This window comes from Oncorhynchus mykiss, chromosome 27, assembly GCF_057628025.1.
Source record: "Oncorhynchus mykiss isolate SJ-2025 chromosome 27, ASM5762802v1, whole genome shotgun sequence".
Taxonomy (NCBI): domain Eukaryota; kingdom Metazoa; phylum Chordata; class Actinopteri; order Salmoniformes; family Salmonidae; genus Oncorhynchus; species Oncorhynchus mykiss.
Genome location: NC_143048.1, coordinates 43,037,642 through 43,052,604, shown reverse-complemented (window position 1 = coordinate 43,052,604; position 14,963 = coordinate 43,037,642). Strand labels below are relative to the sequence as shown.

The window sequence follows — 14,963 nt, the reverse complement described above, 5'->3', positions numbered from 1 at the left end:
AAGAAAATATTTACTAAATAAACTTAAGCAATTAATACAAATAAATCAGAAGTAAAACAATAAAATAACAATTTTGAGGCTATATACAGGGGGTACCAGTACTGAGTCAATGTGTGGGTGTACAGGTTAGTCGAGTTAATTTGTACATGTAGGCAGGAGTAAAGTGACTATGCATGGATACATAACAGCAAGTAGCAGCAGTGTAAAATCAAATGGGGGGGGAATAGACTAGAGTGACTGGAGTCTTCGACAATATTTGGGGCCTTCCTCTGACACCGCCTAGTATATTGGTCCTGGATTACAGGAAGCTGGGCCGTATGCATTACCCTCTGTAGCGTGTTTGGACCATGATAGTTTGTTGGTGATGTGAACATCAAGGAACTTGAAACTCTCGACCCGCTCCACTATAGCCCCGTCGATGTGAATGGCAGCATGTTCAGCCCTCCTTTTTCTGTAGTCCACGGTCATCTCCTTTGTCTTGCTCATGTTGAGGGAGAGGTTGTTGTCCTGGCACCACACTGCCAGGTCTCTGACCTTCTCCCTATAGGTTGGTGATGGTGTTAGAGTCATGCAGGGCCACACAGTCGTGGGTGAACAAGGAGTACAGGAGGGGACGAAGCACGTACCCCTGAGTGGCCCCTGTGTTGATGATCAGCATGGCAGATGTGTTGTTGACTACCCTTACCATTGCAGTGCAGCTTTCATAAGATAATAAAACCATGAAAAATTAAACAAGTTAATACAAATATTGTTATATTATCTTCCCTGTCTTGTGTCCGCAATGAAGACAATACAGTATGAAGGAAGCAATACAATGTCACTTGGCCAGGTGTTGCCTGATGATGGAAAAGAGACAGGGACGTTGTTTTGGTGAGATGTGGCACAAAGTCTTGAAGCACTCTTTCAACTGCTGTCAATAAATATTCAGCAGGGATTCTTGACCGTCGAGACAATCCTTGTCTGTCAGGGAGAAAAACATTTTCATAGTTAGAAACTGTATTTTGTTGCATTATTTGTGTTTAAAAATGTTAATTCAGAGGAATTTTTAACCGGGAAATGATTTGTAATCTAATTAACATTTAGATTCACAGCTTGGAGATAAAAAATACAGAGCATTTAATTTTGTATTTCATACCCTGACAGAGTGGGACTGGACTGGATTGGGACAGACTGTGGGTTGCAGACAGGGTTAGTTGTAGTATTATTATTTTATTGGTGATGATGGTGGTGCTAAGATGTGTATTGTTATCGAAATATGAATGAAGTATGAAACATTTTGAAGTACATGTTGACCCCCAGCATCATAACATGTTATGACACGGTCATAACCATGTCCTGATATGTCATAACAGCTGACATAACTTTTCATAACCTGTTATAGTATGGTCATAACCTGTTATAGTATGGTCATAACCTGTTATAGTATGGTCATAACCTGTTATAGTATGGTCATAACCTGTTGTGACATTTATTGTGTTATTTTATAGCTAGTTTTGACACCTACATAAGTGTGTAAAAACACACAAAACCTACCACACAAGGCCAAACATTCCAGTACACCGTAGCCTACGTGTCAACAGTATGTTTATGTTATATAAAATTTTCTGATATTGACTTTATTCAATTATCGTTGTAATTGTGCACACGTTGATGTCAGACATGTACCTACCCCAAAGCTCTGTTGCTGATGACTGGGATGAATGCAGGAGCAGATTTCAGGAGCAGGACAAGACACCCTCTTTGTGACTGATGACTGATATAAGGGCATGTACGTGATAGGACTATCTGGCTTATATGATTATGATGTCATAATGCTTCTTGACAATGTCATAAAGTGTATTTTCTCAGTCCAAGTAAAGTGACACAGGATGGTCATAATGCTTCATGACAGTGTATTTTCTTAGTCCAAGTAAAGTGACACAGGATGGTCATAATGCTTCATGAAGTGTACTTTCTTAGTCCAAGTAAAGTGACACAGGATGGTCATAATGCTTCATGAAGTGTACTTTCTTAGTCCAAGTAAAGTGACACATGATGGTCATAATGCTTCATGAAGTGTATTTGCTTAGTCCAAGTAAAGTGACACAGGATGGTCATAATGCTTCATGAAGTGTACTTTCTTAGTCCAAGTAAAGTGACACAGGATGGTCATAATGCTTCATGAAGTGTACTTTCTTAGTCCAAGTAAAGTGACACAGGATGGTCATAATGCTTCATGAAGTGTACTTTCTTAGTCCAAGTAAAGTGACACAGGATGGTCATAATGCTTCATGAAGTGTACTTTCTTAGTCCAAGTAAAGTGACACATGATGGTCATAATGCGTCAGTGTATTTTCTACATATTATCGCATTTAAAAAAAATAACTGTACAGAATTCATTAAAACAACAACAACAACAACAAAGGACTTAATGAAACTAACTTTCAAAGGAAAGGAGACTTTTTTTGGCAGGGAAAATAATAATTTGAATAAATGACTCTTATATCGCTGTCATAACCAACCATAAAATAATTAAATATATGTCACAACAGGTATGAATATATGGAACATGACGGTGTTATGACCCTATTATGACAAGTTATGTCATGTTATGTCAGCTGTTATGACACATTATGACATGGTTATGACAATGTGAGTGTCAAGTAAAAGTGTTAGCGTTGTTTCCCCTGTTTCCCTGTGTGTCACCCCTATTGAATGTCACCGCTCTCGCTATGCATGATGTCACGTTGCTGAGGTTTGTCTGTCGTATGATGTGCCACATACAGTGCCTTCAGAATGTATTCATACCCCATGTTGTGTTGGATTTCCCCCAAACATAACGCTTTGTATTCAGGACAAAAAGTTATTTTCCTAGCCACATTTGTTGCAGTATTTAAGTGCCTTGTTGCCAACGGGATGCAAGTTTTGGAATAGTTTTATTCTTTACAGGATTCCTTCTTTTCACTCTGTCATTTTGGTTAGTATTGTGGAGTAACTACAATGTTGTTGATACATCCTGAGTTTCCTCTTATCACAATCATTAAACTCCGTAACTGTTTTAAAGTCACCATTGGCCTCATGGTGAAATCTCTGAGCAATTTCCTTCCTCTCCGGCAACTGAGTTAGGAAGGACACCAAAGTCTAACTAATAACTTAACCATTCTCAAAGCAATATTCTGCATCTGCTTTTTTTTTTATTTGTATACATCAACCAATCGGTGCCCTACTTTGCGAGGAATTTAAAAACCTCCCTGGTCATTGTGGTTGAATCTGTACATGAAGTTCACTGCTCAACTGAGGGACCTTACAGATAATTGTGTGTGTGGGGTACAGAGACGGAGTAGCTATTAAAAAATGATGTTAACCACTATTATTGAACACGGAACGAATCCATGCAACTTATAATGCTCCCGAGTGGTGCAGCGGTCTAAGGCACCGCATCTCAGTGCTAGCGAGGCGTCACTACAGTACCTGATTTGAATCCCGGCTGTATCACATCCGGCTGTGATTGGGAGTCCCATAGGGCAGCGCACAATTAGCCCAGCATCGTCGGGGTTTGGCCGGAGTAGGCCATCATTGTAAGTCAGAATTAGTTATTAACTGACTTGCCTGGTTCAATTCAAATCAAAAATGTATTTGTTAAGCACATTTTAATTCCTGAATGTATTTGTTAAGCACATTTTAATTCCTGAATGTATTTAGGATCGCCATAACAAAGGGGTTGAATACTTATTGACTCAAGACTTTTGAGCGTTTAATTTTTTTTATTCATTTCTATAAATAACTACAGGCAAAATTCCACTTTTACATTATAGGGTATAGGGTGTGTAGATCAGTGACACAAATTCTCAATTGAATTCATTTTAAATTCAGGCTGTAACACAACAAATGTGGAACAAGTGAAGGGGTATGAAAACTTTCTGAAGGCACTGTAGCTTGTGGCTGTAATAACCCACTCTGATCTACTCATTGTCCTGACCCTCATCCCAAACCTCAGTTACCCTGTCAGCTAACACCTTATCTAAAGGTCAGCTTAGAATATTGTATCAATGGCACTAGATCCTATTTATAGATAGTAAGAAATACACAAACAAATGGTTTTCTAATGGACAACATCAACACGATAGGTTTATAAGTGGTTAGAGGAAGAGCTGTAAATAAATACTTACCCAGTAACCTTTATAATAGAACAACACCTCGGGCCTGCTCCAGTTCATTTGTCTGTGTGATCTTTCTCTCCCTAAAGTACCCATGATGCACGGTGCTACGCCCGCCACTGTGTCTGCAGCCAACTCCTCTGCCACAAGTGTTCCCTTTGCAACCGCAACAGCCAATCAGGTTTGCCCCTCTTCCGCTTCCTCTGTCTCTGTCCACTTCTTGTGATGGAAGTACGTCACTTCCGGGTGACGTTTTGAGAGTACTGTGCCATAGGCTGTATCCTCCATCTTGTTGGTACTTATGATCACTCTATTGAATTGCAATGAATGGTCCTCAGAAGAGGAGGATGGATGCCATGGTAACGGATGACTAACTTCTAAACACACTTAGAACACTCAGTGTTGTTTTATTCGTAACACATATTGTTTTGAGTTCGTTTAAAATATGATTGATAGTGAATTTGGCACCGTCTGTAAGTGATGCAAGAAAAACGAAAATAGCCCATTGAGAGTTGTGTTGTAAAAGCGACATTTACAGTAAGGGTTGTTTTCTGTCTTCTCTCGTGTTCTTCCCCAGATTCCAATAATATCTACAGATCATCTTACGAGTCACAAGTATGTGACTCAGATGTAGAAGTCTCTACCAGAACAGTAAGACTCATTTTCATACCAATGTAGGTTCTTAACTTGACCCCTTTCTCACGGCAGAAAAATGTTCTCGCAGCAACAGAACATTTTTATTATTGTGTGGATTATAATTAATGACATTTTTTTTGTAAGGGGGTTGATAAAAAAAAATTGTAAGGGGGTTGATAAAAAAAAATTGTAAGGGGGTTGATAAAAAAAAATTGTAAGGGGGTTGATAAAAAAAAATTGCAAGGGGGTTGATAAAAAAAAATTGCAAGGGGGTTGATAAAAAAAAATTGCAAGGGGGTTGATAAAAAAAAATTGTAAGGGGGTTGATAAAAAAAATTGCAAGGGGGTTGATAAAAAAAAATTGTAAGGGGGTTGATAAAAAAAAATTGTAAGGGGGTTGATAAAAAAAAATTGTAAGGGGGTTGATAAAAAAAAATGTGTAAGGGGGTTGATAAAAAAAATTGCAAGGGGGTTGATAAAAAAAAATGTAAGGGGGTTGATAAAAAAAAAATTGTAAGGGTGTTGATAAAAAAAAATTGTAAGGGGGTTGATAAAAAAAAATTGTAAGGGGGTTGATAAAAAAAAAAATTGTAAGGGGGTTGATAAAAAAAAAAATTGTAAGGGGGTTGATACATTTTTTTGAAATTGCAAATTTTAGAAGCCTTTTTTTAAAACTTGAACATACTACACGTTTGCATTTTCTGCTGTGCAGGTGATCACATTTAGATCCTACATCTGTATGTCATTATGTCTATGCAATCTCTTTTGATTTGTTCTTCTATTCTTCTCTAATTGGTTATTTTATTTTCTATTCTGTTCTATTGTTTTCTCCTGCAGATGAAACTGGAGTGTGCGGGTGTTCCATCCGTCCCAGACAACAGTTCACCCTTCATGCCTGTAACCACAGAAATAGAATCTTTAGAATAGATTCTATTTCTATGCCTGTAAGCATAGAACTAGAATCTTTAGAATATATTCTATTTCTATGCCTGTAACATCCAGAACACCAGGAGACTCCAACCACCTGTAAACTGTAGTGGTTCTGACATGCATGCTACTCAAAGAGATCTGGTTTGTCATAAGGTGGTGAACGTGTGTATTCTACACACACCATAACGGACAACAGCACCACCTACACAGAGAGGAACTGTGTCATCTACAGAACATTACAGCCAGCCTTTATATCTGTGGAGGCGTCATCCATTAAAACACCGGACACACTTTGAATGTCAACACGAGGAGATAGTCACGCCCACTAGTTTGGTATGTCAGCAGACCAAGACTCTCTTTTATGTTATTTTCAGTTTGTTTTTCTGTAATTTATATGATTTTTTCATGGTTTACACAAAACAAAGTTGCACCTTGTATTTTAAACAAGAAGTGGAAATGACGAGGAATTGTAACTAATTGCCATATTGGACTGAAAGAATTGTGCACGGCTTGTTTGTAGATGATTTGGTTCTTTACAAGACCAACTTGGTTGAAATGGGTTAGTGGGCTTGGTGCCATAAGGACAGCTGAATGTTGTGGGTTTAGTACACCTTTGTGTTTTAAAACCCATCCCAGCTTTACTAGATATGTTGCAAGCTCCACTTAAAGTGCCATAGACTATGTACGTATATATCCCAAAAACATTGAGTGTTATGAGGTCATTATAGCCGTGTTAAAGTGTTATCCTGGGGAACGCCTTCAAAGTCTCTGATGTCTCTAGTGTCCTTGTTCCGTGAATGTTTGTCTACAGTTTGACGTCATTAACAGATGAACCATTCATGGTCTTTGCCTCTTGGGTACGCAGTTACCCACCTTAGGCTGTTTGGGTTACCTCTGGACTTCTTTTAATTTGCCTTGACCTTAGATTCCACGGTGTGAGTCAGACAGAGAAGGGGTATTGGTTCTGTTAGGACCCAGTCCTCTCTGGGTATAAAGTCTATAGACTATAGTTGGTTCTGTTAGGACCTGGTCCTCTCTGTCTCTGGGTATAAAGTCTATAGACTCTAGTTGGTTATGTTAGGACCTGGTCCTCTCTGTCTCTGGGTATAAAGACTATAGACTCTAGTTGGTTCTGTTAGGACCTGGTTCTCTCTGTCTCTGGATATAAAGGCAATATACTCTAGTTAGTTCTGTTAGGACTTGGCCCTCTCTGTCTCTGGGAATAAAATCCATAGACTCTAGTTGGTTCTGTTAGGACCTGGTCTTCTCTGTCTCTTGGTATAAAGGATATAGACTCTAGTTGGTTCTGTTAGGACCCAGTCCTCTCTGGGTATAAAGTCTATAGACTCTAGTTGGTTATGTTAGGACCTGGTCCTCTTTGTCTCTGAGTATAAAGTCTATAGACTAGTTGGTTCTGTTAGGACCTGGTCTTCTCTATGTATAAAGTCTATAGACTCTAGTTGGTTCTGTTAGGACCCAGTCCTCTCTGAGTATAAAGTCTATAGACTCTAGTTGGTTCTGTTAGGACCCAGTCCTCTCTGGGTATAAAGTCTATAGACTCTAGTTGGTTCTGTTAGGACCTGGTCTTCTCTGTCTCTGGGTATAAAGGCTATAGACTCTAGTTGGTTCTGTTAGGACCTGGTCCTCTCTGGGTATAAAGTCTATAGACTCTAGTTGGTTCTGTTAGGACCTGGTCTTCTCTGTCTCTGGGTATAAAGGCTATAGACTCTAGTTGGTTCTGTTAGGACCTGGTCCTCTCTGGGTATAAAGTCTATAGACTCTAGTTGGTTCTGTTAGGACCTGGTCCTCTCTGTCTCTGAGTATAAAGTCTATAGACTCTAGTTGGTTCTGTTAGGCCCCAGTCCTCTTTGACTCTGAGTATAAAGTCCATAGACTCTAGTTGGTTCTGCTAGGACCTGGTCCTCTCTGGGAATAAAGTCTATAGACTCTAGTTGGTTCTGTTAGGACCTTGTCCTCTCTGTCTCTGGGTATAAAGTCTATAGACTCTAGTTGGTTCTGTTAGGACCTGGTCCTCTCTGTCTCTGGGTATAAAGTCTATAGACTCTAGTTGGTTCTGTTAGGACCTGGTCTTCTCTGTCTCTGAGTATAAAGTCTATATACTCTAGTTGGTTCTGTTAGGCCCCAGTCCTCTTTGTCTCTGAGTATAAAGTCTATAGACTCTAGTTGGTTCTGTTAGGACCTGGTCCTCTCTGTCTCCGGGTATAAAGTCTATAGACTCTTGTTGGTTTTGTTAGGACCCAGTCCTCTCTGTCTCTGGGTAAAAAGTCTATAGACTCTAGTTGGTTCTGTTAGGACCCAGTCCTCTCTGGGTATAAAGTCTATAGAGTCTAGTTGGTTCTGTTAGGACCCAGTCCTCTCTGGGTATAAAGTCTATAGAGTCTACTTGGTTAGGTATGTTAGGACCTGGTCCTCTCTGAGTATGAAGTCTATAGACTCTAGTTGGTTCTGTTAGGACCCAATCCTCTCTGTCTCTGGGTATAAAGTCTATGGACTCTAGTTGGTTCTGTTAGGACCCAGTCCTCTCTGAGTATAAAGTCTATAGACTCTAGTTGGTTCTGTTAGGACCTGGTCCTCTCTGGGTATGAAGTCTATAGTCTCTAGTTGGTTCTGTTAGGACCTTGTCCTCTCTGTCTCTGGGTATAAAGTCTATAGACTCTAGTTGGTTCTGTTAGGACCTGGTCCTCTCTGTCTCTGGGTATAAAGTCTATAGACTCTAGTTGGTTCTGTTAGGACCTGGTCCTCTCTGTCTCTGAGTATAAAGTCTATAGACTCTAGTTGGTTCTGTTAGGACCTGGTCCTCTCTGGGTATAAAGTCTATAGAGTCTACTTGGTTAGGTATGTTAGGACCTGGTCCTCTCTGTCTCTGGGTATAAAGTCTATAGACTCTAGTTGGTTCTGTTAGGACCTGGTCCTCTCTGTCTCTGAGTATAAAGTCTATAGACTCTAGTTGGTTCTGTTAGGACCCAGTCCTCTCTGTCTCTGGGTATAAAGTCTACGGACTCTAGTTGGTTCTGTTAGGACCCAGTCCTCTCTGTCTCTGGGTATAAAGTCTATAGACTCTAGTTGGTTCTGTTAGGACCCAGTCCTCTCTGAGTATAAAGTCTATAGACTCTAGTTGGTTCTGTTAGGACCTGGTCCTCTCTGGGTATGAAGTCTATAGTCTCTAGTTGGTTCTGTTAGGACCTTGTCCTCTCTGTCTCTGGGTATAAAGTCTATAGACTCTAGTTGGTTCTGTTAGGACCTGGTCCTCTCTGTCTCTGGGTATAAAGTCTATAGACTCTAGTTGGTTCTGTTAGGACCTGGTCCTCTCTGTCTCTGAGTATAAAGTCTATAGACTCTAGTTGGTTCTGTTAGGACCTGGTCCTCTCTGTCTCTGGGTATAAAGTCTATAGACTCTTGTTGGTTTTGTTAGGACCCAGTCCTCTCTGTCTCTGGGTAAAAAGTCTATAGACTCTAGTTGGTTCTGTTAGGACCCAGTCCTCTCTGTCTCTGGGTATAAAGTCTATAGACTATAGTTGGTTCTGTTAGGACCTGGTCCTCTCTGTCTCTGGGTATAAAGTCTAAAGACTCTAGTTGCTTCTGTTAGGACCTGGTCCTCTCTGTCTCTGGGTATGAAGTCTATAGACTCTAGTTGGTTCTGTTAGGGCCTGGTCCTCTCTGTCTCTGGGTATAAAGGCTATAGACTCTAGTTGGTTCTGTTAGGACCCAGTCCTCTCTGGGTATAAAGGCTATAGACTTTAGTTGGTTCTGTTAGGACCCAGTCCTCTCTGTCTCTGAGTATAAAGTTTATAGACTGTAAAGGCTTAATGAATGGGGCTTTGGCCCTGGACCCAATATTATGCCAAAAGTCTCACTTGTGACGAAGAAGGGGTGGAGACTGTGAAAAAGGAAGGATAGAATGAAGAACTCCTGAAAGTTGCGTGTTAAACCAAACGGCTGAGTGGAGTGAGGAGCACTTTCCAAGAGTTACAGGGTGGCTTATGGTTGATTTGTTCTAACATGGTGTGGTTTTCATTTTATTATAATTAATTTAATGATTTTTTTTAATTGTATGTTTTATTAAGTGCAGTTTATATGGTCTATGATATGTGAGAGAACTTGTGAAGACACATTATGTGTATTTTAATGTGTGATAGTATGGATGCTTTTGGATAGATACAGTCAAATGTTTTTCTGGTATTTTTCTTCTGTGTTCTGTGTTGACATATGTGGGTGCACTAGTGGAGCTCTGTTCAGCAAATGTGTGGGGCCAAAATCACAAATGAAGTTGTGTATGGACAAGAGGGGGGTGAGTGTAAATTTGTGTATGGAAGCGTGGGGGAGTGTAGATTGTGTTTTGGTTTATTAAACCCTCATGCTTCTGCATGCCTTGTATGAAAAGACATGGTATGGAAGAGCTTGACCTGATTGTATTACTCATCCAAAGCCTTAGAAAACACCACGAGGTCGGCACAATGCAACAAGCCATTTCAAATCGTCCTCTTGCCTAACCCTTGCTGTTTTGTCGCCACACAAAGCTTTCGTGGTATATATGATTGTTGTCTTTCACTCTAAACATGTATTTCTTGTTGAGTTAGTTTTTTTCAAGAAGATTAATGTCTTATTTTATTTTGTTTAAATGCACGGATTACATTTTTTATATTTAGTTAAAGGAGTTTTGTCTTACTAGATTTTACCCGTAACTTTTGTAGGATTCTGAATAGTAGGTAATATGTGTGTGTTTTGTGTTCTTCATACCATATTTTAGTTTTCTGAAATTTCCTGTAATGTTGATTTGAATATTTACTGTAGTGTTATGATTGTAAACTGAATGATTTTTATTTTCTGTGAACTCTTAAGAATTATTTTAATTTCTTGTCTGTTTGAGTTCCTTGAACAAAGATCTTTTGTGTGGGTATCTGACTTTGAGGAAATACTAGGAGAGTGAGAGGCTTGCTGTGACAACACTCACTGACAGTGGAGTATTATTTGAATGATCGTCTGGTTTGTAACTAGTCACTCTTATAAGGAAAAAAATATTATAAAAAAATCTCATTCTTAGATGTGTAGGTTTAAAAAAAAAAAAAACATTTTCTACTGTATTCTCTTCAAATAGTAACTATTGTTTGAATATTTGTAATCTCCCTGGATGTCAGGCCATGTTGAAAATATAGCTGCATATTTGATCACTCTTAGGGGGCGTTACAGTTGAGGTCAGGGGTCGGAGGCGGGTCGAGCATGGAGTACGCACACTGATCTCTTTACTTAGCCACAAACAAGCAAGGGAAAACCTACAGGGCTGTGGAAAAGTATTTTCCCCAATTCTGATTTTCTCGATTTTTGCATATATTCGATACTGAATGTTATCAGATCTTCAACCAAAACCTAATATTACATAAAGAGAACCTGCGTTTACAAATAACAACAAAAATGGATACTTATTCTATTTTATTAACAAGGTTATGCAACACCCAAATCCCCTGTGTGAAAAAACAAATTGCCCCCTCACGCTCAATTACTGGTTGTGCCACCTTTAGCTGCAATGACTGCAACCAAACACTTCCTGTAGCTGTTGACCAGTCCCTCACGTTGCTGTGGAGGTATTTTCACTCTTACATGCATGAATGACCACTTTAACTCAACAACATTTGTGGGTTTTCAAGCATTAACTGTCGTTTCAAGTCCGGCAACAAGATCTCAATAGGGATTAGGTCTGGACTTTGACTAGGCCAAATTTGTTGCTTTTTTAAAATCATTTTCATGTAAACAATTGTGCGTTTTGGATCATTGTCTTGCTGCATGACCCCGCTCGCTTCATGTTCAGCTTACAGACGGATGGCTTGACATTCGCCTGAAGAAATCTCTGATACAGAGCAGAATTAATGGTTCCTTCCATTAATAACTTTTCATGTTCAAAACTGTGCACTCTCCTCAAACAATAGCATGGTATTATTTCACTGTAATAGCTACTGTAAATTGGACAGTGCAGTTAGATTAACAATAATTTAACCATTCTGCCAATATCAGATATGTCTATGTCCTGGGAAATTTTCTTGCTAGTTATAACCTCATGCTAATCGCATTAGCCTACGTTAGCTCAACCGTCCCGTGGAAGGGACACCGATCCCGAATAAGTTTTAAGGCAAGTTGTCCAGGTCCTGAGGCAGCAAAGCATCCCCAAACCATCACACTACCACCACCATGCTTGACCATTGGTATAAGGTTCTTACTGTGGAATTCAGTGTTTGGTTTTAACCAGGCATAATGGAAAAAGCTGGGTCCTGCAGCAAGACAATGATCCAAAACACACAATCAAGTCTACATGAAAATGGCTAAAAAGCAACACGTTTTGGAATGGCCTAGTCCAGACTTAATCCCAATTGAGATGTTGTGGCAGGACTTGAAACGACAGTTCCTGCTTGAAAACCCACAAATGTGGCTGAGTTAAAGCAGTTCTGCATGGGAGAGTGGGCCAAACTTCCTCCCCAGCGACGTGAGAAACTAATCAACATCTACAGGAAGTGTTTGGTTGGAGTCATTTTTATTTCATTAAAAAATATATGTTTATTTTATTTAACTAGGCATGTCAGTTAATAAGAAGAAGAAATGGTTATTTACAATGACAGCCTACCCCGGCCAAACCCGGACGATGCTGGGCCAATTGTGCACCGCCATATGGGACTCCCAATCATGACTGGATGTGATACAGCCTGGTCATTGCAGCTAAAGGTGGAACAACCAATTATTGAGTGTAAGGGGGCAATTAATTTTTCACACAGAGGCATTGGGTGTTACAGAACTTTGTTTATGAAATATATATGTAAATATTGTGATATTTGTTCACTCAGTTTCTCTTGATCTAATATTCGTTTTTTTGTTGAAGATCTGATAACATTCAATATCAAAAATATGCAAAAGTGGAGAATGTTTTTGTTTTTTTAAAGGGGCAAATACTTTTTCACAGCATTGTAGGTGAAGAAGGTTGACTTTCTTGCACTTCTGTACATAGTCAAAAAAGAGAGAATCATGTATAAAATCTAGATCTTATTTTGAATAAAAAATATCTATAACAACAATACATTTTGCTAGGATCATTTAAAAAAAAAGAATGAAAGGCTGAATTAAACTGCTTGTATAAAGTGGCACAAGAGTTCTCACTCTGTAGCCCTTTCGGAAAAAGGCAATGTGTTGCTCTTCGTTTTTGCCAGCGGCTTTTAGTTTGTCAGGAAACCTTCAGATTAAGATGTTAACCTCTGGAGAAAAGGGCCTGACTGGCTTTGTCCGGTTTCATGGCAACGTTCTTCCAGGCCCAACCAATCAAAACAAGTCCTGTTTTAGCCAGAAAGGAACGCATGTTAAAGGAACAAAACATATACCTTTGGAAAAGAACTACTTCACAACAGAGTAATATTGAATAAGTCAGTATGTTACACAGCATTTACAGTATACAGTATAATATCAATGTAATGGACTAAAATAAAATCAACAAAAAAACAAAACAGTGGTTTACTAAATAGACTAAGAATATACTCATTTCAAGAGTTATAACTCCTACAGGACATACAGTACATACAACAGAAACACAATAGCTGTCAGTGTGTCTCTTTCTGTTTAGAAGCTATGCTTCTGGTTGATGAAATGGACAGAAACGTACAAGCAGTTTGCCAGGTAAACTATAGGGAACCTATAAACAGTTTTCTGTGTTACTCACGGGCTTCAACGTTAGTCCAAACCTTGACGTGACTTTTCATCTGTCCCGAGCATATGCCTGATGTTATAATATGATGTAATCTGAGCTTTACGTTTTCTCAGCTTGTAGTGCTAAAACGATGTATTCTGTCTTCTGCTGCCGTTTGGTCTCTGCTTATTTTATTGTTCAGAGCCCCCTGAAAGTATTTGTGCCATGTGGCCAGATGTCCACCATAAAGCACATGTTATGTAAGCACTGATCTAAAGCCACAATCTAAAGCCATAATATATTTTCCATATAAATGAATCAATGTTGAGCAGTATTCATAAGAGTGAAGGAGCATGATTGGTTAGCCAGGGGAATTTTTTGGTCTCCCGTTTATAAAGCTGGTCTTAACAAAGTTGAGTGATTGATGAAGATGCACTGTGCTAACTTGGAAATAATTATTTGACTGGCAATGGCTATCATGTGGGAATCCTTTCATCGGGCTTCAATGGCTATTCCGTGGGATTCCCCTCATAGGACTACAACGGTTGTTATGTTGGAATCCTTTCATAGGACTTCAACGACTGTTATGTGGGAATCCTTTCACCAGGCTTCTATCATGTGGGAATCCTTTTACCAGGCTTCTATCATGTGGGAATCCTGTCACCAGGCTTCTATCATGTGGGAATCCTTTCACCAGGCTTCTATCATGTGGGAATCCTGTCACCAGGGTTCTATCATGTGGGAATCCTTTCACCAGGGTTCTATCATGTGGGAATCCTTTCACCAGGCTTCTATCATGTGGGAATCCTTTTACCAGGCTTCTATCATGTGGGAATCCTGTCACCAGGCTTCTATCATGTGGGAATCCTGTCACCAGGGTTCTATCATGTGGGAATCCTGTCACCAGGGTTCTATCATGTGGGAATCCTTTCACCAGGCTTCTATCATGTGGGAATCCTTTTACCAGGCTTCTATCATGTGGGAATCCTGTCACCAGGCTTCTATCATGTGGGAATCCTTTCACCAGGCTTCTATCATGTGGGAATCCTGTCACCAGGCTTCTATCATGTGGGAATCCTTTTACCAGGCTTCTATCATGTGGGAATCCTGTCACCAGGCTTCTATCATGTGGGAATCCTGTCACCAGGGTTCTATCATGTGGGAATCCTGTCACCAGGGTTCTATCATGTGGGAATCCTTTCACCAGGCTTCTATCATGTGGGAATCCTTTTACCAGGCTTCTATCATGTGGGAATCCTGTCACCAGGCTTCTATCATGTGGGAATCCTTTCACCAGGCTTCTATCATGTGGGAATCCTTTCACCAGGCTTCTATCATGTGGGAATCCTGTCACCAGGCTTCTATCATGTGGGAATCCTGTCACCAGGCTTCTATCATGTGGGAATCCTTTCACCAGGCTTCTATCATGTGGGAATCCTGTCACCAGGCTTCTATCATGTGGGAATCCTTTCTCCAGGCTTCTATCATGTGGGATCCTTTCACCAGGGTTCTATCATGTGGGAATCCTGTCACCAGGCTTCTATCATGTGGGAATCCTTTCACCAGGCTTCTATCATGTGGGA

At 39.9% G+C, this 14,963-nt stretch overlaps 1 protein-coding gene across 10 annotated transcripts in view; it reads left to right on the top strand.

The window, feature by feature from the left end:
* LOC110508063 (muscleblind-like protein 1) overlaps positions 1-10,578 on the top strand; it is a 161,764-nt gene extending 151,186 nt beyond the window's left edge. For 4 of the 10 annotated variants that reach the window (XM_090224071.1, XM_036965209.2, XM_036965205.2 and 1 more), the window contains 4 exons: positions 1,144-1,188; positions 4,226-4,317; positions 4,714-4,787; positions 5,610-8,239. In XM_090224071.1, the coding sequence (XP_090080197.1) occupies positions 1,144-1,188; positions 4,226-4,317; positions 4,714-4,770 (194 nt within the window). In that variant the 3' untranslated portion in view covers positions 4,771-4,787; positions 5,610-8,239. Of the gene's footprint in view, positions 1-1,143; positions 1,189-4,225; positions 4,318-4,713; positions 4,788-5,609 lie in introns of those variants that run through there. The other 6 variants (XM_090224076.1, XM_090224074.1, XM_090224075.1 and 3 more) reach the window with 3 other exon arrangements.
* Positions 10,579-14,963: the final 4,385 nt, after the last annotated feature.